Source organism: Pieris rapae, chromosome 21, assembly GCF_905147795.1.
Source record: "Pieris rapae chromosome 21, ilPieRapa1.1, whole genome shotgun sequence".
In the NCBI taxonomy this organism is placed as follows: domain Eukaryota; kingdom Metazoa; phylum Arthropoda; class Insecta; order Lepidoptera; family Pieridae; genus Pieris; species Pieris rapae.
The window spans coordinates 3106118-3132638 of NC_059529.1; the positions used below are offsets into that span (position 1 = coordinate 3106118).

General features: G+C 32.6%; 1 protein-coding gene across 2 annotated transcripts; it reads left to right on the forward strand.

Moving 5' to 3' along the window:
- The first annotated feature begins 732 nt into the window (after positions 1-732).
- Positions 733-26521, forward strand: LOC110995033 (protein bowel). 2 transcript variants are annotated; one of them, XM_022261993.2, is made up of 3 exons: positions 733-1135; positions 6040-6933; positions 24363-26521. In XM_022261993.2, the coding sequence occupies exons 2-3, from the start codon at positions 6056-6058 to the stop codon at positions 25648-25650; spliced, it is 2166 nt and encodes a 721-aa protein (XP_022117685.1). In that variant the 5' UTR covers positions 733-1135; positions 6040-6055; the 3' UTR covers positions 25651-26521. The 2 variants fall into 2 exon arrangements, with proteins under 2 accessions (XP_022117685.1, XP_022117686.1); XM_022261994.2 differs by lacking the exon at positions 733-1135 and adding an exon at positions 3504-3529.

Genomic DNA, 26521 nt, shown 5'->3' on the forward strand with positions numbered 1-26521 from the left:
ATAATGCACGTTATTATTAGACATTATTTGATTAATTCATAGATTTATTATGTAATTGTGTTCAGAAAAAAATTAATGACGAATCACATTGGTAATTTTAATATTCATAAAATTTTATGTATAAATTATTGCTAAATATAAAACACGTTATCATAAAGCGCTTTTTAAAAGCGTAAATCACTGCTTTTTAATAATTGTTAGGTTTATATGGGTGTTTCGATAAATTCAAAAATTTTATGCTTATAGTTATTTATTATTGGGTGTTATGTTACTATGATATTTTTTAAATGTATGTGAGTAAAAAATATAGATTTTGTTGTAAATAAAATATAAAAAATATCCTAATGTGTTTTAATAATTTAAGTAAACCGCTTCGTGGGACAATTATTGCTTGGATATTCAAATGATTTAAATATTTATATATTTATATTCGACCTAAAAAATCATACACTTTTGAGTTTTATACATAAATACGCTTTGTATTCAATAGAAACCAAAACCTAGTTATTTATTTTAATCATAAATAGAATATATATGCGATAATTCGAAATCCAGAATCAACCATTCGAGGGCGGCGTTAATTTACACAAGTTATAAGCTACTAACACGAAAAATAAACAATCTAAAAGTATCCTTTTTTTAATGTCAAAGTAAAAACTTGGAAGGCTTTGCGGGTGGCGGGCGGCGGGCGGCGGGGCGATCTACAGGAGCGCTACTGCCTCTGACGACGCAGGCACAGTAGTACGCGCACTCTGCCCAAACGACGCGCGCGCCGCGTCGCCTGCGCAACCTTATCTCCACGATATCTAGTGCAATAACAAAACTATATGAGTGGATTACAGTGCTCTCTAAACACGAACGGTGATGTGATATTTAACTATGTGTACCCGTGATTGATATACTAAACAACTTTGTGTGTATTAACTGTTTTATGGGCCGTGCAGTGCGCCTATTGTTGTGTGCTCCACTAATATCCTATTCACCTGTTGCAGTCAACTGCGGTTAGACTGTGAAATGTGACAAAAAATTGCAAAGCTTTGTTTAGTGCGGACCCTGGGTTGGTAAACTTTGTGGGCGACTACCTGACTACTGGGAGTTGTTGCGCCTGGTGATCGATCGGACGACCCGTCGACTTGTGAGTCCATTTTTTAATAGAATATGTAATTTAATACAGCGGATGTAGAATAAATTGGGCAGGCAGGGTGCGTTTTATGTCGCTACCTGTTTTATTTGAACATGTGACTTCCATACACAAACAATAACGATTAATTTTAAACCACCCAAGAAAACGATACCCTTAACGGTCTGTGGTTTAATACTATTGTTCTCTGTAATGCCTCGTGCCACTGTGTTACTGTAATTATAATTATCTGTATAATTATCTCTTAGAAAAATAAGATGTTAATCTTTTATTTAATAGCGCAAAGTATTTGCTGAGTTGAGGCTTCATTTGTATTACAATGTAATAGCTTATTAAATATGCTTTGTGATTATTCTTTTTATTTAATATAAACGCATGAAACATTAAGGCACATCGTGACAAAATAGGGTATAAAACCTCCGAAGATTAGTCGCAAAACTTAAAGTGAAGGCTGTAAGTCGTAGGTATGAAACAAGGCTACTTCTCGTTAACTTGCAATGGACACCGACGAGTTTCGAGTTTGCGGTTAACGACCGCGTTTTGTAGTACTACCGTCAATGACAAGGTGGCCAAGATATGGTATCTCTGGTGAACGGCACTGAGAAAGACAATAACGCATATTTTATTTTAATTTCAGTAGGGGATAAAATTAAATGTCTCATGGCTAAAGTACTAAGTAGGTAAGGCAAGTTCGGCTCTGTACATCGAGAGCATACAACGTATATGGCGAGAGAACATGCGGTATTTGCTGCCGAGGCTAATAAATAGTCTACTCAACCACATAACAGCCTAACACTAACGAACATAAATTCTAAATTAAAAAACTACTTTTGCATGCATTTGTCGCGCTCCTAAACAAGACTGCTATGGTTACATTAATGCAAACCACAATGGTTTTCTAATGTAACAGATTGTAATATACTATATTATTTTGTAAATTAAAGAGAAAAAAACTTTGTGACCGCCAGATGGCGTAGCTTTTTATTATTTATTATATATTTTTTATACGTCGATAATAGAAACCATACAGAACAAAAATAAACAAAATGTTTAGATACTGTAACTGGTCTTACTGCTACAGGCGATTCTTCTACTATTCCTGACAAAGGCACCAATCTCTTAAAGGACTCAATTACATTCCATGTGTACATTTCTAAACTACAAATAGGTTAGGTACATATAAAAAAGTAATACATAAACATGCAATTTGGTTGAACATAATTAATTTGAGAAATGACTAATTAAAACTACTTGATACAAAAAAAAACATAATTGCTACCACTGTAGAACAAACAGTTTAATTGGCAGCTGAATTTTATGCTCTAATAAAATATGCAGGTGTTTCAAAGGTTTTACAAATTATTCTAATATTAACATCTGCTTTAAAACCCAGTAGCATTGCCTAAATTATAGTTAAACAACATCCAGCAAGCTGTAGGGGCATGCAGGTGCAAATTTAGTAGCACAAAATATATGCTCATGACTTTTTATTAATTTTCCTAGATATAGTTAATATGGCAGATAAGTAGAAAGATTCCTTCTGATTTATTTTGATTTATCTTACTTTATCACACTTATATATCGACCCACATATTACATCTTGCTTTAGGTTTGCTACTCCATACTCTACAACACACAACATTCTAAATAGTGGTTCTTATTTTTGTTCTAAGTATATCAAGCTTTTTAAAAGAGAATTTTCAATTTCTAAGCATTCCGATACAAAATGAAACTAAAAAACTTATTTACCGATTACAATTAAACAATTTAAAAGACAACAATACTACTTTAAAATTGTCATTTGTTTTTGACGTCTGTTGAAATTACATAATTATTTACGTCACAAAATCCAGGCCTAGCCTACCTACCTACTATTTCCAATATACAAACCTACCTATTATTTCCTTTCCCATGTATAAATCTAGGAAATCCTCCATAGAAGGCTGTTGCTTATCAAAATGTTTGAATAGGTTTGAGTCAACATCTGCGTTCTTATAACAGTAGAAACGTGCTCTTTACTAGAAATGGTAGTTAATCTGTACATTAACAGATAATGTAATCTAATCTAACATATGCCGTTGTAATTTATCAAACCAACCTTGCGGCATAAAAAAAGGAATTCCACGTAAAAACTAAACCTAATTGTCTCCCATATACTAATTCACTGTTTGTACATCGTTTGATTTCGATAAACGATAAAGCATTTAAAAGATAAGCTAATCAATAATCATAATTGTGGGGAAGTACTTCTCCTAAAATCTCTTTGATATTTGCCGCAACCATTAAAGTTGATTGCAGTCAAATTGATAAAAACGAAATCGTTAGTAGCGAAATGCATTTTATGTTAGACAAGTGCTGTACTTTCTAAGTTGCATACTTATGTTACGTGTAAGTTTTTATAATTTAATTTATCTCTCATCCTATACTTGCTCCTATATCGCATAAAATATTATATTCCATATAACACATTCGAAATAGGCAAACTGTATACTGCGTTCAAAAACATCAAAAGAAAGAAATCAAAAGTTTAGGTTTATATATGATAAAGCTATGTAATGTTGCGTGAAATACAAGATTAAATCAGTTCATTTCGTGTCAAATCTAAATTAGATGAAATTTTACTAGTTTTATAGAAGTATCTAATTAAATACAAAGTCAAAAGTTCTGCCTGTGACATATTTAACAATATCTTCAAGATTCTAAATCCCAAAAATATTTCCAAAACCTAATGTCAACAACCCCTGACCATTAAATACGAATTAACGAAGTGGAGCATGGACAGGTTGCGTTGATTTAGTGCTTGAACAAGATCCGAGAATCCCAGATTATCTGATTTTGTTTATTTCTGACCTCGTATATTTTCAACCAATTTAATTAATAAAACTAAGAGATGTATTTTTAACAAATAAAATTATTTTGTTAAATTTTTGTACCCGGAATTTCGAAGACTTTTGTGTAGATATTGCTACAATTTCGGAATTGTCGTACAAAATGAATATCTTCTCTAAACTAATTTTACCAGTTACATCACCATCAAGTCATTGACTTATGAATAATATTTAGTTCATAATGAAATATTCAGTGTGAATTAACAGCTCTTTGCGACCTATTCTGTTTATCGTTAAAGATCTCGATCCATAAATTGTTATAGATTTCATAAATTATTACAATGTTAAATTAGTCTTATCGCTAACTCATTAAAATTTTAAATTAGTCGAGCCAGGTATAGACGAGATTGTGCAAGGCTTAGAATAGATTTAGGAATGACAGAAAAGATTATAAGTTCTTAATTTCTAATTTGTTAATCACAATAACATATAATTCCTACTGTCTTTGGTAAAATCCAAATGATTTTCCATCCATCATTTACACTAGATTACTTTAACATCATTACAGTTTACTATTACTTACGTTATAATGTACGTATCTCGAAATACTCAAAGTAAAAGAGATAAAAGTAGTTTTACAGCTTTAGAGTAAGTAAGATGGTAGAAACTCGATCAGGCAAAGTGAGAGGTGTGTATTGAACCCAATAGAGTGAAAAGGATAGAGAATCAAAAGGCTTTTACGGTAGAATGGACAACATGCAGTGAAATGTGGACTCCGTGCGCCTTTTTACATCTCGCTTGAATAAATTGATTCTAAGATTAATCTTTGTTTGCTGCAAGTTTTTTTACTATTTTGTAATTAAAGACATTTTATATAATAAATATATATTACCGCTCATTTTAAAGACCAATTTCGTATAATTTTCTTTTTTAAAAACCTTTGTATTACTTGGTAAACAGAGGACACGGAAACCGGAAACCTTACAATAACATCATATGTTAAGCAAAGGGTGATGTTTTATTGTCACGGACCATAATGTTCATTTCAGTTCGGAACTCGTAAATCTCAGAATAGCATTCTTTTCAGTGATGTTATTACTCTTACACAAACATTTGTCCCACTTTTATATGTCCCTAATAAAATCTAAAACATAAATTATTTTCATTAAAATTTCCTAAACTTAAAAATAAGCTATTAATATGTGACAGGGCAATATTTTATACAAGTTATTTTTTTATAAATGAGAAGTATCGTATAAACTGTCGATAGATATCAAACATAGACGTAAATATCTGTTGGAGCTCAAATCCGGTCGTGATTAACATTTCCCGATATCACCAGAAGCTAAGAAACGAAACTATTCTGTATAAACTGATGAATGATTCATGAGCATCAGAAGTAACATAATTATAAAGTTATAAATAACAAAACACTGGACCTTTCTTCATTAAGAATTAATCGCACTTAAAAGATTAAAATTACATAACTCCGCACAAAAATAATAAGAGTATTGGTATGATGAACTCAGATTTTAAAACTTTATTACAATCGTCTCTGAAAGCGTAAAGTATCCAAATTGTGAATAATAAAACTTTCGAAAGGCTAACAAAGGAAATTGCTATAGACCCGCTAAAAGTATAGCCACGTTGTGAAAGATCGTAGGTGGATCGCGTGAGACTCTTTTGATGTTAATAACGAAGTAACAATGTAGAGCTACCTAATTAAACATGTTTCTCGATCCATAAATCTAAATGCTCAACACCTGCCAAGTAAGTGCGGAATAAGAGCTGGGTTCGTATCGCCAGTCTTACGATCCATAAGTGAAAGCCATAAAGATAAGAATCAAGTGTAGCTGAAGCGTGTCGTGACTATTCGGTTAGACAACTATAGTTTTATTGACGTATATGCTTGGTTCTACATCGGCTATTAAATAGCAATAGGTATCACATCGGCCTTGCAAATGTTGTATTGTAACTGCATTGTATTATTTATTTAAATCTAAATTTTAATTAGGTATTAATAGGTAACGCGTATGATTAAATATTTATTCCTGTTTTATTTATTTTCAGATGATTAGAAGACGTGATGTCGGATAACACTGGAACTGTTGTAACAAGGGCTACAACACCACGCCCTGTACCTGATAGTCCAGTGAACGCTCCACTGCGATCGAGACATGACCAATTTCTTGCAAGCTCAGCGGATCGAGCACAGAGGTCTTCATCAAATGGACGTAATTCAGGAAATTTTGATTCGCCACCTCTACCTTATCATCGACAGATACCATCTGGTACTCTTTTAACTGCTACTCATCGTGAATCATCAGCGTTTGTTCCCGTCGTACCTACTAGAGCAATGCATCCCGTTATGTACCCGAGTGAAATGCATCCCGCATTAATACCGTCTGAAATTATGGAAAGGGAAAGAATGCTCGACCGAGAAAGACCGGAACAGTCAAAGGGTTCACCGGACAGAGCGCCCGGTAATTTTAGTAAAAGAAATTCATTCGATTTAATGGCGATGATGGTTGAAAAAAGAAAAGAGGTTGCTCTTAGAGAGGCCGCAGCTGCCATGCTCTTACCCCACCATAGAACTCCATCGATTGATGGCATGATGTCCGATGGATCATCACAACCTCCTATGTATGGTCCGCCTGGCGCTTTTCTTGGGGCTCCCGGACCCTCACCGACAGCTGCCAACACTTTTAATTTTCCGGGTGCGGGATTATTTCCGCCTGGAGCGGGACCCCATCAGATGCACCCACATCTAGATAGAAGACTGCTTAGAGCTCCAGGAAGAGCTTCGAGGCCGAAAAAACAATTCATTTGTAAATTCTGTAATCGTCAATTTACAAAGTCTTACAATTTGCTAATACACGAGAGAACTCACACTGATGAACGTCCTTACTCCTGTGACATCTGCGGCAAAGCGTTCCGGAGGCAAGATCATCTGCGCGATCACAGGTGAGTTACTACTATTGTAAACATCTAAAGATCATTGTTCTTTTCTTTAATGATATGAGGATTGCGTATCTCAATCGCATTTTTGCAAAAACGTTAATACATTGCTTAATTATGCGCGTTTTTGTTATTTTTAATTAAAAGACTGGCGATAATTATATTCCGTTCATGTATTAATTTTCTACAACGCTGATCATAGAAGCACATTAACATGCACGTAACTGGGTGTCTGTGTAAGTCAAGTTGCAGATGTTAAGCCGAGTGTGGCCACATCCGCTGCGCTACTTGGAATAGAACATTAATAAAGCTTTTAAATGTGCTTTCTGAGAATTTCATCATGATAGAAACGTGTAACTATTTTCGATAATAGATATTGTTTTATTTAAATTTGATTTAATAAATCGGGATTGTTTAGAAGTTTCTAGGAGGCTGGTGTCACTGGTGATTGACAAAAACATTTCATGAGCTAGTTCGTTGACTCGGGACCGTTTCAAATTATTTTATTACACTATAAAAACTGGACACTCGCGTTCGTATTTTCCTATTGAAGAATTACTTTTAACAAGACTATTTACAGCATATAAATTAACTGTTATAAATCGCTTGTATCGCATGTAACATTTCAATATTATTTATATGTAGGTATATAGTTCAATATTTTCTAAAGTATCAAAAATATGTTAATCTATATGTAAATTTTCAAAGCACAGAACACTAATTATATATTTAAAATGAATCCGGGCAACCGTGTGAGCTGTCAAGAAATCTACGATAAAGTTAAATTGCCATCCAATAAAATAATTCTGGTTTCCAATCAGTGATAAAAAATAAAAATCAAGCGTAGAGGAAACGGGCTTAGTAGTTTTTGATGATTCCTAATACTCGTGGCTTCGTCTCGCATTTAGTTTTTTACGTACCTGTAATTAGTTTAAAAATGATGACTCATCCATTTCTATTGGATGCCTCGGCGGTAATGGACTAGGTACAGTCGGCATAAATTGGTTAACAATACTTTAGAACGATATTACGATGATAATACATTTGAAAATGGAACAAGGTGCTTGTAGAATATAATTACTACGTACGTCATTTTATCAAAGCATTTAGACATACAATGATAAGTTATATCTTTATCAATAAAAATGAATCGCAACATGTTGCTAAGCTCTATATTTTGACGGCTAGACTAGGAATGGCTGGAAAACAAGTAGTTTTTTGAATTTACTCCTTGAAGACTTAGGAAGTTTTAGTGGAGAGTAAATACGGAAATATATAAAATAAAATAAAATAAATAAATAAATATAAAGTTATTTATAATATTTATTTTTATTTATATATAAAAATGTATTTAATTATTTAGCATAACAAATTGTTCCATACGTTTATAGCTACTAAAAACGTAGGCTTAGTAAAAAAAACATATTGAGGCAAAACGAAGTTCGCGGGGTCAGCTAGGTTGAATAAAATTATAAAACACGTTTGCATATTTCAGGTTTTAGTTTTTTTTACTGTCGTTACTCAATATGATTGTATTACCGAACTGAATCATTTTTTACAAACATCTAGATCTCCTTTGTTGCAACTCAATAGACGATTAACTATTTTTTTGTGTATTGCGAAATAGGATTGGAAAATTATTATTTTTCGGACAAAACTAACAAACACTTTAAATTCACTATTTCCACAATTTCTAAGTTTTATAGGTATTCAAACCATTCAAAAGAGTTCTTAAAAGGCAAGTTATTTAAAGTCTACAAAACATATTTTTTAGTAATTTCAAGATATCAATATCGTTACATACCTTTATAATATGTAGTATAACTATGATTTATATATCTTTAGGAAATGACTGTTTTAGTCATTTTATTTCAGAATTAATCATTACTAATATAGTATTCTGTTTATGTAATGTAGGGCTTCAAATTGTTTGCAAAAAGTTGAAATTTCGAATTTCGAATTTAGCTATTCGAAAATTAAAACTTGTCGTCAATTATTCCACATTTGTCCACCTTAATCGTAACGTCAATCATAACGCAAAAAAAACCGGGTGATGTCAAGTTCTGAGACATTTGCTTCATTGTTTTCGTATCGGATTGCCTTAAAAACCGCAAGATAATGTCTGTTATTACTAAGGCATAATTAATAACTCCGGAGATAAAATGCGTGACTGCTTTTGACCCTTCAAGGACGGCACATGGGACTGCAAACTTCCTACATGTGAATAAAGCCTTTTTGATATTTTACGATACTGCTGTGACACAGTATTAAAAACTTTTGTATATAACTTGTGTTTTTATAGGTATTTCAGTAAACTAATTCAACAATTGTCTATGTATTAAAAAAATATATATATACATTCACGAACGCACCATAAGGGCTTTAAAGCAATCCAAATCTTATTACAACACAACAATAAATAAATAAAAAATTAATTAAAAGATGTAATCACGATGTAAATAGAGTTTATATTTGCTTGAGATATTTTATCGCGGCTCATATGCAATTATGAGTCGTCTGAGAGCATATATAATGGGGACTGGTCGTACCTACTCGTTTCGATCGCTCAAGGGGCTGGAGCAAAAAGGGATATCAAATTAATACTGAATCCATAATAAATCAAAGTGGGCAGGTGGACTGAGTCGCAAGAACAGTTTCGCCTACGGATATCTTGAGAAATTATCATCTTGGTCCCATTCGAATTATTTATACTAAATCGATTGTAAGAATGTCTGATATTCAAAACAGTCAAAACGATTTCAGAAATTTCGCCTCCGAGCGAAATTCGAATTGTCACGCAACTGGCTTAAATCGACACAACCTTTAAATTTCGTGAATATATATTCATAACTTACCTTTTATATACGTACAATTATTACGAAACAAAACACTTAGGCAACGCAATGTTTGCGTTAAAATTGTTGATCAACAACCTCCAAATTACTATCCGTTGATTAGAAAATTTCTCATACATGTATATCGTGAAGAGATGAGCCTGCATTCGAAATAATCGTGACCAAACTCGTGGAATAATTAACTTGAAACATCGCGCGAAAGATATAGTGGCTTTTGAAAGTTCTCGCTTGCGCAACTAAAACACAATTTTTGCCACTTACACCTGCGGCCTCAAAAAAAATCGCAAAAAGTACTAAGTCAATAAATTGCCTCGGGTGTCCGATATCGGAGAATCGCAAAAATTTTAAAATTTAAAATTGCTCGAAAATTGAACCAAACCAGCTTGGTGAAGCGAGGTGATTAAATTTATATCAATATAAGGATATTCTATTCTGCTGGTTGCGTGTTGAATTTTTTTGCTAAATTCGAAGCAATCAAATTAGGTTCTCGCGTGATATTGATTCGGAGATTTTTAAATTATACAGAAACGCTAAACCTGATATGAAAACACAAAAAATGATGCTGAATTTTTTAGATGATTGAGTCTAGATTGGCACTTCATGAACTAATCGAGGGTGGCAGTTAGTAAAGAAACTTTTTACACTTACTTTATTTAATTGTTTAAATTAAGGCCGTAAGGATACAGAAACTTTTATAAAATGAACTTTCAATTAACATTCTCTAGATAAGATCGCTACCATTAATCAACTGAACTTGTTAAAACAGAAAGTTTTCGCGGTATTTATTCTTATACAGCCTTAAACCTTGATAAATATGTCCACCTTTTGTCCTATCTTTGGTTTGTGTTGTTACGTTAAGTTACTTTTTACAATAATTTCTAAATTTTTATCAATGTTTGTAAAATATTCTTATTTATTATTACTTAATAGTTCATAATATATCGAACTTTCTAGATTATTTTTTATTTTAGCAGACACAAGAGTTTTTTCAAATATTTATTGTCTCTTTAAAATATATGTATTTTTACATTTTTTTCCTGTACTCACAGTGGTTGCCTGGAATAGAACGCTCGAATTTTTCATTTAATTATGTTCAATTTTTATATTGTAATGTAACAAATTTTTAATAAATAAATACATAAAATAAAATATACCGCATAGATGCTTCTGGTTCTTTTTGCATTTAGTATTAGCTGTTTTATTAAAAGCTTAACTATCCTAATATGAATCCTCTATAACATCCATATTAGGTACGATACAGCAAATCATACAAGTCGTGTGGGTAGAAATTTATGCTTATCGATTTAACGTTTCTCCGCTACTTAATCTAGTTTTTAAGCTAAGCTTGAAGTAGCGATACGTTGGTATGAAACTTGTGGTTTGTGGTATAAAGTGTCATTGTATATAGTTTCGAAACTTACAGCCGGTATGGTGAAACGGATAGTGAGATACAACTTGTACTGTGAGTTGTAATGTACCGAATTCTTTTATTTCTAACCTGTCCTAAACTGATTTGAAATAGGAAACTTTAAGTTAATGAAATACATAGAACAAAGACGCTGAGTCGCCTTATCTTAAAAAATCTCCTCCAGAACAACCAGTTTTTGTCTTTAGAAAAAGTATGTACACTACCCAAAAGAGTTTCTATACTGAGAAACTCTACTGAATACTGCAAACAATTTAAATACACCCGTGCTTGGCTTAACATACAAATTGATAAAAAGGGCCGAAAATAACGATTTTATTCTATATTAATTTATCTAAAATATTTAAAGAAGACGACTTTACAATGGCACTAATGTTGAATAGTCAATCTGTGTGCTGCATAGAGCTTTCAAAATAAAAAACTTAAACTCTTCCGTGCTTCGAGATCTCAGTTCAAAATATTTCTGAGTGGTGTCGAGAGGCTCTGCAAACAGTGACCGGTCCGCGAACAAACATACGACTTTGCGTCCCAAGAATATTTATGTTGACATAACATCTCACAGTATTTGTATATGAATATTGTAATTATTAGAGAATCTACGAGGAATGGAAAGAATAAATGCCTAAATTGAAACTGGTCAGTTATCTAATGCTAATCGAATCACATTTTGGACACTATCGCCAAAATGTTTGAGAGAAAATTGCTGGAACTTGTCACATTGAGTTATTGTGGGTAGGTAATACATCTAGCTATGAAACTGACTCAAAGTAATTTCTAATTAATTAACTATCATAACCTTCATTATTACACTAAGATAAAAAAGTTTTTGTATGAAAACCTAAATTAATACTTAACCAAAATTTTCCTTCAAATAACATATGTTTTTCCTGAAAGGCCTTTTACATAACACCTTACTTAATAGTTAAAAAACTAAGTCTTCACTATTTTTCATACAAATACAAGTGTAACGGCATTCAAGGCCCTTATTTTTTCTCTTAACATAACCTCAAAAACAAGTTTAAAAGTATTCGAACGCTCCATTGTTATTTATGAACGTTGAAATGTATCCAAGCGACTTTTCTGTTCATTAATCATAAACGTTGTCTTATATTTCATGGGGACACAGACATACAGTTATATGGCATAATATATGTTTAAGTGTTATAACTTTGGTAACAAAATCTTTTAGAATTCTACTTGAGCTTTTTACATTCTGTACATATTAAAAGTTTTATTCATGTAGAGTTTTTAAGTACTAAAGTTTGTAAAATATATTTAAAACAATTCAAACCAATGGCTTTTCTATTTGCATTGAATACTTGCGCGTACGGATTGTGATAATCGTGAGGAAACCGGCATGTCTTAGACCCAAATCAACCACGTCTGTCAGGCACCTGTGACCACTCAAATAAAAGTCAAAATCAAAATAACTTTATTCATATAAATAAACAAGCACACTCATTAACGACAGAAAGTAAGTTTAATTAATTTTAGATATGATTGATAGGCTATTATATTTTATAGATGTCCCTGCAAATTAATTTTTGGATCAATAGTGAAAACATAAGAAGTTATCTCAAATTACCTACTGTATTTGCTTTAGCAAGAAATATAGAAATTAAAATCCAAAAAAATCAATTAATATCCATTCACTTTATTAACTAATTAAATTATAATTGCTTACACGATAGAAAGCTTGAATCTTCCTAATGTTTTTAATAATCAAGTTTAATTAAAAAGAAATTTAAATCCTATAATATAATTAATATTAATTTCATGTAAAGTCAAAGCAGTCTGATGATATTTTTGATGACGTACTAACGTATGAAATTAAATATTATAACGACACTATATTCCCTTTGTCAATATTTTTTTGAGTTCCAGAGTTTTATTTAAAACTTTTGTGTGGTAGTACTATATATAAACAATAATGGGAAATTTCCCTGCTGTTAATGTAGAAAATCTACTCTTTTACAATTCCAAAAAGTATTATATTATATCTACTCGAAGGCCTTAGGCATAATTCTAAACTCAGTTTTGTATCGCGCAGCTCGGACATACAATGACCATTATTTAAGCCTTGACTTGTTTAGGTTATCGCGGAATGTGGTTAAAAAATGTATTAAAAAATATCCATAGCGCAAAATCACCTACATCATGACCACACCCCACATACACACCATTACGTACATACCCACACTTTTACACCATCACACAACAACCAAATTAGGCTTAGTTAAATAAATTGAATCACAATTAGTTAAATGTATTAAATACTTTTTTTTGTTTTCCCTTTTTTTAATCTTTTTCTAGTAAAATGTATCATGTATTCCTTCTTCTATACTTATATACTTCTATAGTTTATAATTGTATACTTCATATAGTTTGTAATTATACATAATTTATGTTAGCTGTAGGATTACGAAATAAATTAATAATATGTGTAATGCCAGCCAAGTGAACGATATTAATCTAGTTCTGGAAAGAAAAAAATAATTATAAATAACTTAAACAACTACATAAAAACATGTCAGAGTAATACTCTTAAAAAAAACATGTCTCTCTCATTTTATGACGTACCAGATTAATAACTGTTATCAGATCGAAACGTTTTAAGAGATATTTGAAGCATAGAAAAAACTTTAAGATGGTATCTGGAGGCATCCATGGCTTTAAAACGAAACCCTCCCAACTGGTTGACCTTGTACGCGAGTAAGAATTTTCTGTAAGGTTTTATGTTTTTAAATTTGGAATAATTTTAAAATTGGAATTTCTACTTCTATATAACAACTGCAATTAACTTATTGCAATCTATGTATTTGTTGTGTCGGTAAAAATTATGCACGGAAATATTTCTTCAAAATCATCTTAAAGAAAAACTTTGCACTTTTTTATTACAATTGAATAAAAATATAAAATAACAATAAATAAGTCGTTATTTAACGGGGACGAAGACATATTTTTCAATAATAAATTAAATAATCTAGGTAAATAAGCCTTAATAGGTACGCAGGTAGAAAGTTAAATAGACAAAAAGTATTCAACAAAATTAAACGGTAAAGCTTAATTCCCAGATTTGAAATTCTCACAAAAACATCATCTCAGACGAAGCCAGTTTTGAAAAGAAATAATCGCGTTATTTATTACCGCTGCCTGAGTAGAGCCTTTAATCTCTTCTAAGCACGTACAAGCTGATATTATGGGAGATTGGATATTTAATAGTAAAATATATAACCTTTTCAATAGAATTTTTAAATTAGTATGAAACCAGTTCATCAATTACTATTCTACAGGTGAGTATAGTCATGGGACTTGAATTTTAAATATAGAATTAGAGGTTTTGCTGCGAATTGAAATGGCGCAATTGATTTTAAATTAAAACACTCTGATCTAACTTTAACCCACATAAATTATATAGTCCGTATTTCCTTCATCGTTCTTGTTAGTTCGTATTTTAGACTGATTAATCAGCAGTTATTACACTGTATTTATCTGAAATCGACCATTTAAATAACAACACGTTCGCGTGTAATAAATAAATGTTTCGATCAACGTTTATACCCAATCGCATAGGTTTGAAACTGGATTTGTTATAAAAATTAAGACTACTCCGTTGGCCTAATTACTTCGTAATAAATCATCAGGCTCTCAAGATATAAAATTGGATGAAGGATTCCGAGTATAATTGGTACCATACATCAATACATGATTAATGGTATCAAGAGGTTTCGATATAATTGCCAGTGGAGACGCTCATGAATCAACTGCGCTCGCTTGGTCAATCTAATAGTAAAAATCTCTCCGTAACTCCAAAACAACTTTACACCGGACAATGTAATGCTGTCTACTTTAAGTTAGTCACGTACAGCGGTGTTTTTGGAATGAAGGCGTGTTGATATTTTTACGCAGTAATCTTATCTCGTCTAATGAGTTTATGGAAGAGAAATAAAACAAGTTGTCAACGTGGGAAAGATGTTGGAACATTCTATTTTTTTTTATAGAACAGGGGGCAAACGGGCAGGAGGCTCACCTGATGTTAAGTGATACCGCCGCCCATGGACTCTCTCAATGCCAGAGGGCTCCCGAGTGCGTTGCCGGCCTTTTAAGAATTGGTACGCTCTTTTCTTGAAGGACCCTAAGTCGAATTGGTTCGGAAATACTTCAGTTAAAACAAGGTCTCGATGGGGGGAGTCGAGCATATCAAAGAATATTAGAACACTAACAAAATGTTGATATCGAGTTTCACAAGCAGATTGAAAAATTAGATTGTGTTTCGGAATCAGTCGTGCGCGCTCAAGTTCGGTATCAACTATCGAATTTTTTTAGGCGGCGCCACCGTTTTTTCCATACTTGCATTTTTAATTAAGGCATCGAAGCACTTAAAACGTCAAACGTTTATCTGTATGTGATTTGGCTAAGCCGAGATTTTTGGTTACGTGAAGTAACGCACCTGATCACGGTGAGTCAAGTAAGTGCAATGAATGTTTGCGTCAGTCAGAGGTGAAATTGAGTGTGAAGAGGCAGTGGCAAGCCGTCGCTCCCATTAAGTCACTTGGACGCCGACCACACTGACAAACCGGCTTGGCCGCGCCATAGTATATACCAAATGCCAGGTCATAACATTTTTTACGGAGACGTATAAAACATTTTTAATACCAGCGTTTTCGTATCTTTAGTTTAAAATGATTTTATAACGATTATTATACATAGGTTTATTATAATCAGGGTCTGTTTCACAATGTCCGGATAAGTTCCAAATAAGCTATTTATTACTTATTGGATAAACACTATTGTTGCACGACTGTCAGATAGCGCTATCCAATTAAACCCGAAGTTTCTTATTTGGAACTTCTATCTTCCGAATATTTTATGTGTTGCATAGTTGTTATTTGGTACTTTATCCCTTACATTGTACCGACCCTTATTCTAACATTCTTATCTAACAAATATTATAGTAATTAATAATAAATTAGTAGTCTCTCATGTTTCTCTCTTGATTTTGGCCCTTAGTATAAATTATATTTTTCCTGTGATTTGTTTTATAAATGATATTTTTCCTGTACCCTAAAAACAAATAACTTAAAAATACTATTAACCGACGACTACATACAAATGAAAACTACATAAGTATATTTGCACTCTTTTACTGTTTAGCGCCGCTTCCTAATACTTATCCTCAAACTTTGTGTTTTCAATCTTTCTCTATTGTGGCTTTTGTAATTATTTGAACCACATATTCATAGATTCAAATACCAAGCAACGTCCATCACTAAACACTACACGCTCGCCTCACTCCATTAGTATTTTCCATTTATTTTTTGTCCACGTACCTGTCCAACTTCGGGTTCGACTTTTTATAAGCCGCGACCAACACAAAATTTCTTTATGACAACACAAAATAAATGATGGAACGAACTATGCGACTGTGGGACCTTATCATTTTTCGATTAACTTTTTTCGAGGTGAAAATGGAAAGTAATGACGGCGCTCTTTCGTTATGATTTGCCAAGCAATACAATACTTAAAAGCCTTATATATACTTAGACTTCACAATCAATTATTATTTATTTAATATATGTTACATATTTTTTTTCCATATAACATATTTCATTTATTCAAAACAAATAGCATATTACATAAAAATATACCTAATAACTAACCTTAAAATTTAATTACATATTAAAAAATATTATTAAAAGGAGTCCCTTTAGGCAAGGTTCCGAAGATACTGGCAGCGTTCCCCCTATGAATAGTTAGACTAATTCTTTGTGCGAGGTAGCTGCCAGCTCTTCGTTCTCCTGTGATGTCGACTAACCTTTTTGATAATTCCCTAAAAAGCCTTAATCAATAAATTTAATTTTAACCCCATGTAAAATCCTTGTACCGTTAAGTACAAAAATGCTAAACTTTATTCCAAATGTACAGTCGCTTACGTAAAGCCATTATACCAAAAAAAACTCGCTTCCTGACGTCTCATTCTTTTGAAACTTTAAAGCGCAAAAAATGGCGTCATATAAAACACCAGTATGTGCAGGGTTGGCAATTTCATTAATACTAATTATCTCAATATACCGTTAAATCAATGTGTGTTCTAAATATCTTTATTATTAACTGTAATGTGTTGTGTGCATGACCAATATAAATTATTTATACTTAAAATAGCTCTTAATGAGTCTTAAAAGTGATAACCCTAGTTAAGCTACTAAGTTGTTGCGAATAATATTCATATTCGCTTTGTCTCATTTGCATATGTCATATACTTGTAAACGGTTTGCTACTTGGCTTATATAGACATTACAGAGTTATTCAGAAGTCGTATAGAATCTTTTATTTACGATAGAATCGTAGTGATTTTTTTTTGCCCATTTAAATGGAAATTTAAGCTATAAATAAGCTTTAAGATAAGACAAATAATGTTCAAATTTATAATTTTGCAATCTTAAATTATTTTTGTTAACCAGTATTTGTGTTTTCAAATCATTGGATAATTATGTCTGTGAAACGGAAAACAGACCATTTAAAATAGGTGTAGTTTTCGATGGGGTTAATTCGACATCTGAAGATTTTTTTTCCTAACTCTACCGGTTTATTTATGTTCCGGTCTACAAAGTTTATTACCGACTCGAGCAATATATTAGCTACTAAATGTGAATATAATTAAAATATTAAACGAATTTCAGGATAAAGGATTTCTTGAGCTCTTATAAATCCTTTATATATATTATTTTTGTTTATCAAATATTTTACTTTTGAAATCATTGGATTGTTATGCTAGATTCTTTTCTTTTGGATAGGGAAAATTACGTTGATATTTTTTGTAACTCAACCCACAGGATGAAGTTTATCTCCGGTCATGGAATATCTAAGCTACTAAAAGTATATGAAACGAATTTCAGTATAAAGGATGTCTTGATTTTTCAAAGGATTTATATGCCTTTACCTTGAATCAATCAGTAATTTGTAATTACATATTTTATTAATAACAAGAATTTCAAATAGCTTTTAGACACCGCATTTAACATTTGCTCGAACGGTGAAGGAAAAAAATCGTGAGGAAACCTTGTTTGAGACTCAAAAAGTCGACGACGTGTGTACTGGAGGCTGATCACCTACTTGCCTATTAGATTTAAAAAAATGATCATCTAACAGATTCAGAAATCTGAGCCCAAGACCTAAAGAAGCTGTAGCGCCACTGATTTTTTTATTTACGTTTTTTGTAGCTATGTACGTATGGAACACTTTTTTATGCTGCTATTAAACTTTTTAGCGCCACTAATATATTTTTTTTGGACACCGCATTGTAGCCTAAATTTCCGTAACTTTCAAAAGCCCGAATCTTTCAAACTTTGCATAAGTCAGATAGTATTCTTCAGGCAGCACATGTCCATTCTAATGCTAATTAACAGAAAGTCGGCGTTTTGTCGTGTTAGTAGCATAACAACAAATCGACCTACAGCTCACTTGTGTAGATAAAGCGATGCGTGGGCTTGGACGGTTGCTTACGGCTTTTATGATGTCGGATACATTATTTAGTATTAACATAAGCCGTTTCTCCTGTTTTATATCATAACTAAGCTTCTCTCAATACTTTAAAGATACTAGGGCTATTACTTATTATTATTATGTTTACAAAACACGTCAGAAGTTTAACAGTATTAAGAATATTGCTATTATAATTATTCCGTCGTTCCACAACTAAGCGATTCTTAAGGCAATTTCTGCCACGCACGATGTGGAACCAGCTGCCCACTGAAGTATTTCCGAAACTCAAGAACAGAGCGTACCGATTCTTAAAAGGCCGAGCCCTGCGAGCCCTGGCAGTGCGATTGTCCATGGGCGGCGGTGTCACTGAACATCAGGTGAGCCTCCTGCTCGTCTGCCTCCTGTAACGTAAAAAAAAGGCAGAGCAGTATATTGTCCCTTTCTAACATTGTATGATGGAAAGAATACCGTACATGATTAAATAGATTTTATTTATATATTTCTATAAATTAACATATAATACATAGTATAACAGCTCGGAGCAGTGAGATCGTTCCGTGAAGCCTGTGAAGGACTCAGGAAGCTTCTAGAATTAGCTGGCTTAATTATCCAGGTTTTAACGCACATCATAAATTACAGCATATAATATTTTTCTTCACATTCTCCGTCCTTTTTCCAACCAATGGATTAATCGTACCAATTTTTTCGTTACGTCTGCTTCGTATGTTTTAATCGGTAAGGTGTAAAAAGTTCTTAATTTTAATATTGTATTATTAAAACAATTGAAGGCGATTTCAAACCTAGGTGTATCTAGTAAAAAATCCTTAAAGTGTTAATAGCATTGGATGTTGAGTAAGCCCTATCAGTTTTAGGTAACTTCATTACACTATAAAGTGTAAATTTATGTTTACCGTGCTGCTACTGTACTTGTATTCACTTTCAAATTCAGTATGATTTACATAATGAAGTTGACATTTGCCTGAACTTGATTCGTATTACTCGATCTTATGTATAGAAGCTAAAGATTCCGACAAAGGAATTCCATTTTTAATTAAAGTCGGATTTGAATAAATTATATATTATTTATTGCGTGTGTTAAATGTGTTATGTCCAAGGAAGCGTGAATAAACATTTTAAGGAAATTTTAAAGTAACGGTTTACATGGGACAGTTTTGGCACAATTGTACTTTATTTTGTAATTACAACTTTTCTTAAATCAGTTTTGACTTATAAATTTTTATGCTTTTTTATATCCATGACAAGTGAATGTATTAAGTCTGACATTTTTAAAATATATAATAATTAATAATGTCTGGTACAGAGGCAATGCACATCAGATGTTTAATTCTACGTAAACAAATAAATCATTTCGCAGCGGTTGGATTTCATCATGTCACTGCTATTGGATCATAATAATTTCAAGTGTATTTTTTGAAGTGAAACTTCTTTAGGCGCGTGATGGTAAAATTTTTACGGAACGTGACGAAGATGTGCAGCATTTTTGTCGAAGAATAGGGAGAGAGAGCGATTGAGGCCGATTGAGAGAGAGTGAGAAAGGGTGATCAAGAAAAAATACACGCCACGATATATTCGTTTAATAGTTACATATTAGAATTTAGAACTTCAGATGGAAATTCTGTCGCATTACGTCTTGTATGTATGTAGATTTTTTTATCATCATTACCACGTATACAGTGTTAACAGAGTAAATAGACATACATGGAGTGATCATCATATGGTACATGATCATCTATTGGGGTTTTTACTCTAATAATTAATTTACGAAGAAGTTTCACTTGTGACATATGTACTTTTTTATTTAACTAATAGTTCGTATATGCAAATAGGATAACTAATTACAGTATGAGTCGATAAGAGCTTCGCCATCAATCTATGAGATAGAGTGGATGCGGGGAGGGTGAGGTCACTCACCTTTGTACATTCCTTACAGCGGCCGCATCGCTCTCTTTACTAAGAAAGAAAATGTACAATAAGGTATCATTATATGCATTATAAAGTTTACTATATACTATAATATAGTGTATATTTTTTTATAATTTGTAAATATGAAACTTTAAAACTGCCAAAAATAATGCATTAGTGTACGTAGATTTCTAAACCTTCTTTCGAAATCGGTTTTAGAGGGATTCTAACGTATAAAAACCTTAACCTAAAAAAGCTAAAATAAACCTTGATTATAGTTTTCAAATTGTGCTTGTAAACTTTGAGTCTAGCGTATCATTGTACAGATAGTACTGTTAATGTGATATAATTCCATTCGTCCATTTTTTCATAGTTACAAATATGTGCTGTTTTCATTATATATGTATGAAAAGTATGTATTATCCGTGACTATATTCGCATTATATTCCCTTTTCAAACGAAACATATTTTTAGATAATGAAATGTTGTTTACTAAAAGAATTTTAAAATAATTCAATTATTGTTTTTGATTAAAACTTACTTTATATAATGTTTCCAGAGAGTTAGATCATTGTAGTTCTATAAATTTACCAATCACTTGCAATCGAAACTCGCGATCAAGTTTAGAAAAAACTATTCCTGACCCGGATCCAATACATGATGGTTAAAAAATGATCACTTTTTAATTTTGTTTCACTTTATTGTATGCTTCAATTACAAGAAGTTAGTTCTATACATACAGAAATGAATATAAAATTGTGTCATTTTGAGACTTGCCGCAATTCGACTTCAACCTCTTTAAAAAAGCAAAAGATACACAAGAATTTAAATAGGTCTATGATGATGTCATACACATACTTCTAATAACCTAAAATAAGTAAAGATGTCTTGGTTTAGACAAATGCGAATCCATCTGTCTTAATATTCTCACTACGTATATTAAGAAAGAAACCGGCTATTATATTAATCCTTGTGACACCCAAGGGTCAAAACGAATTGCTTAGACCATCCCGATTACTTAAGCCTAAAAAACTTGATATTTGCGTTGTCAAAACAGATTGTAAAACCAGGACACCAAACCAGTTCCGATGCCAAGACTCAATGAGTTTGTACTTGAACAGTTTTTAGATCAGACAAGTGACCTAAACCTTTTTTGAACACTTCGCGTGGCGAACTCTAGACACATTGCTTAAATTCTGTATTTTATTTTTAATATAACCTACTAATAATCAGTCTCTACTTTGCTATAATTTGCGAAGTTCATGTTACATTTAAACAATTATGAAATTTTTTAGAAGCACATGTTTTGAATTGGCATACGTTTACAACTAGTTTCCATGAATTACTAAAAATAATACCGGCACTATCAGATACATTTTTAATGCAAGCCATTAGCGCCAGATTCGAATCGAGTGTAATTTTAAGTCTTTTTTTAATCTCTTGATGGGATTCTGAATGAGTGTCCATCGTGATCGTTATCACTAAGTATAAGCGACGTTACTTATATTTTTAACGTCTCCGATCCCAGATAACTTTGACAGAGATTTGTTTATACTTTATGTTCATTATTACATATATGTTAATCAGAATTCTTTTGTTTGAGCTCGCAGGATGTTTGCGTTGAAATTGTCTTACGTTTTCAAAGTAACTTGGTAATTGCCTTGTTAATATAAATCTGTCGGTCGCTTTGATGTTAAGTTGTCTGACTAGTAAACCCACAATCCACCTTCGTATTAATTCATTTTAGAATTGAGATGTCGTTCATTATATTTTCGTAATTTATTGGCTATTCGAGTATTAACTATTTTATTTAATTGGATCGTCTTCGATTGGAATTTGATTTTAAGTTGTGGTGTTTGACTCGAGGCTCTAGTTTTATTTTTAGATATACATCCGTAATAAATAAAAATGCTATTTCTTCATTAATACTTTATAATATATTACTTACTAAATATTCGTTTACTTCGCTTCATTTTTCATATGTAAACTTCTTAAACATCCTAGGTGTTAAGAGTCGATAAACTCTGCTCCTAGTCTTAACTATAGTTATATTCATAAAATTATAGCCATAACCCATAACTAACCATCGTTTCCCAGCTTAATCTGTAAAATAGTATTCACGATAATCTTCATATTAATATTTATCCTCGAGCGTGAGACTCAAAACCATTCAAATTAGAATCACCGGTTCCTGGACGTCTAGAACCGGTCATTTCATTCGTTTATATTCGCGTGATTCTCGCGATTCAAATGAATATTACTTTTTAATTCCATTACTTTATTCAATTACGGAAATTGTAAGCCGAGAAACATAACGGAGGTATACGAAAAATATCAAATTCGTATTAGTATTTAAATCCAAAAGTAACACACACCGTTTAACGAGCAGACTACGTTTGCACGCCAATAGAAAAAACCAAATGTGGTGCGAACATTAACAAGCAAATAGATATAAATCTATCTAGGCTGCAGGTAAATCTTACCTGCTAACGAAGAAAAATTTAATCTATCAATAAGTATAATAGTATCTTTTAGCTACTTCCGGTAAAAAGTGGTTCAGAGGATTTTAACTGACAAGACGCCCGAACGTTATTTTGACGATAGCCAGTACGCCTGTAATTTGAGACATATGATCATTAAGTCCATTTTATTTATCTTCAAGCGTGGTCCATGATAGTAATGATATATTATTTACACGGTGCATTCCTCGGACGGCGACCAAGAATTTTAAGATCCATTAACATGAAACGTGTGCTTAGCGACCTCAGTGTTTATTTTTATTGCATACTCGAAAATCTTAAACATAATTTCAGTAATTAAGGCTGCATTAACACAATTTAGGTTAGTCTTGAACATATTAAGCTAAATGATCCTGATGTAACTGCCTTTGCTAAGTAACAAGACTTGTAAAGTTTCTGATTTTAGATGATACGAAATTTAAGTGTTCTCAATGTTGTGGTGCCGAATTAAAATTAATATTATGTTTACCATAAATACTTACGATAACCTGAAGGCGTAAAATAAAGCTGTATAGACATTTACACTGATTTATATTTAATCAATACTTACAAACACAATATAACATAGCACTTATTTGCAAAAAAATTCTAAGGCTATTTGATGGAGCCTCGATATTAATCGAAGCGATTGGCTACAAAATGCTTTTAACGTAATTCGATTCGGACGAACTGGAACTTAGAATGAAACCAAATAAATGAGAGCTGTGGTTCAACCTCTTCCATATGTTAATTAAACGTCCAGTAAGCTTTGGTGAGCTCAACCAAAACTGGCTCACTGCTACAACGTCTGACTTGCCTTGAGTCTCAAATTACTCGGATCACGTTCAAGGTGTGCGCAGAATAGTGGTCGCTGGATTTAATATATGATGTCGCACAATGTTACTTGTAACATTGTGACATTGTCTTGATAACATCTTACAAAAACATATAGACAATGTTTTAACTATTCTTAAACGTATAACGTACGATGAACTCTAAAATATGTTGTTAATGTAATTCGTTTTATGACTAACAAGATTTTGCAAAGCAATATCGTTAATAGCCATTATAGCAAGTTAAAATCAAGCATGTTTCCACTCCACCCATCGCCAGTCTTTTAATTAACTCGTGGAATTTTATTGCTTCAAGTGTTTTATTGTTGATAAATACTACTTATGGATCTAAGAGAGCGGTGTTCATTATAATCGCAAATTATAACCAAAACCTCATATCATATTTTCTTCTTTTCAGATATATTCATTCAAAGGAAAAACCGTTTAAATGCACAGAATGCGGAAAAGGCTTCTGTCAGTCCAGGACGTTGGCGGTTCACAAGATATTGCATATGGAGGAATCTCCTCATAAATGTCCAGTATGTAGCCGCAGCTTTAATCAACGTTCGAATCTCAAGACACATCTTCTAACACACACCGATCACAAACCTTACGAATGCAATTCATGCGGAAAGGTATTTAGAAGAAATTGTGATTTACGACGACATGCTTTAACCCACGCTGTCGGTGACATTCCTCCAGGAGACGTTCTCGACGTCGGCGAAGAAGATGTTGGTCGACCTGGATCACCAATTGAACCTGGCTTTGATGATGAAGAGCCTGATTTGTCATCTCCAGAACATTCCCCAGTGCGTCGTGCAAGATCTTCTTCAGTCGAAAGCATTAGTAGAGAACAGAGTGAAGAACGCCCGCGACGGTTGTCTCCACCACCACATAGTGTGGAAAGAACCCATTGCCACCACAATGAACAGACAAATAGAGCGAGTCCTTACACTATGAGGCCTCAGCATCAAGACAAACATCGAATGTCATCAATGGATGGTTATGAGAATCGAAAATATTCCTCCGAGGAAATAATAGAAAAAGAAATGCGCTATCCTGATATACCAGACCCTCCAGTCAGACACCCTCAGCTACAGATTCGAAGAGACTTGCATCAAGTGCAACCTCCTGATCCATCTAAAATTGGTCAATTGGCAAGCCCGTCTATTGACCCAGGGCCTTCTAGTATGTTTTTAAGCCCATTTAGAAAGAGAAGTCATCCACCTGACATAGGGGATAATATTAGAACGTGTGCTCCTATATACAGGACCCGATCGCCTGAACCAACAAATTTGTCGATGCCTCGTCAACCAATAAGTAATAATGATATCGTGGTCACCATGCCGCCAATAATGGGTATGTCTTATCATAAGTATGGCATACCTTTGCCCCCGCCACACCCGCAAGTTGCTTACGGTTCAATGACACATACAATTTTAGGTCCACAGCAAACAGTGGCTCAGGACTTAATAGTAAAACCAACGCCTCCAAAAGATACTGCGCCAAGTACCTCTACAAGCGTTTCAAGCTCCATAGACGGTGGTCACAGCAACGGAAACGGAACTGATAACCTGAGTACAAGCTCAATTGCTAATGGTATAAAGAACATTGTGGGCATACAGCCTACACATACTACAGCAGGCACAAGTCAAGCAAATAGACCCAAAAAAGGTTTCAGCATAGAGGATATAATGAGACGCTGATGCAATAATTTATGAAACAGGATTGCTTAATATTTAAATATTTACGAAAAAAGTATTATTAGTTCAGCTTAAGTAAGATCGTTAGAAAGTATTGTATGTATTCGAAAGTGATTGGGTTTTCGTAAAGATCTCATATGGTTTGTTTGTGCAGTGTTTTGATTACGTCCAAATTTTATTAAAATATTCATATATTTTATATACATTGGTGGCAATTCTTTTAACAAATAATGAATAAAATGAAAAAATGTTTTCTTATATTTTTGATCACAAGTTATTTATAGTTCAGATATGATGTATTGTAAAGTAATAGAATTATACGATTGATAAATTTTATTGCTAACCTAACACGCCGTTGTACGGAATTGTCACCAAAATCTATACTTTATTTGAAATTTCGAGGTTAATATTCTTTGTATGTTATAGATTATATTAATGCTAATTTGCGACTGGTATTATGATTGTGTTATTTATTATTTAGTTTTTAAAATAACGAAGGCAATTTTAGTTTAATTAGGTGTAAGTACCTAGCTATGTGATTTCATTATAATACGTAAATAATGTTAAGTTTATTGAAGAAAGTATTACTTTATGTAACTTCATTTTAATTTGTAAATTGATTTCGTATACTAATTAGCCTTAATAAGTTAAATTTATTATAATGAGCAAGAAATTTCTTGAAAATTATGTCGTAAAATATTTTTAGAAGTGAATGCAAATTCACGTTGAATGTTAATTTAAAAGTTGGCTTTTGTTTCTGTAAATGGTATGAGCGTCGCTGAATTAAATACTATAACAAAATTAAGCCGTAAATGTAAAAGTAATTCTTGTGCTCATAATACGACGTAAAATTTTCTATCTTATTAAATACAAT

Coding starts and splice junctions, on each gene's coding strand:
- LOC110995033 (XM_022261993.2), top strand. CDS start 6,056: ATGTCGGATAACACTGGAACTGTTGTAACAAGGGCTACAACACCACGC. Junction 6,934..24,362: donor GATCATCTGCGCGATCACAG/GTGAGTTACTAC, acceptor TCTTCTTTTCAG/ATATATTCATTCAAAGGAAA.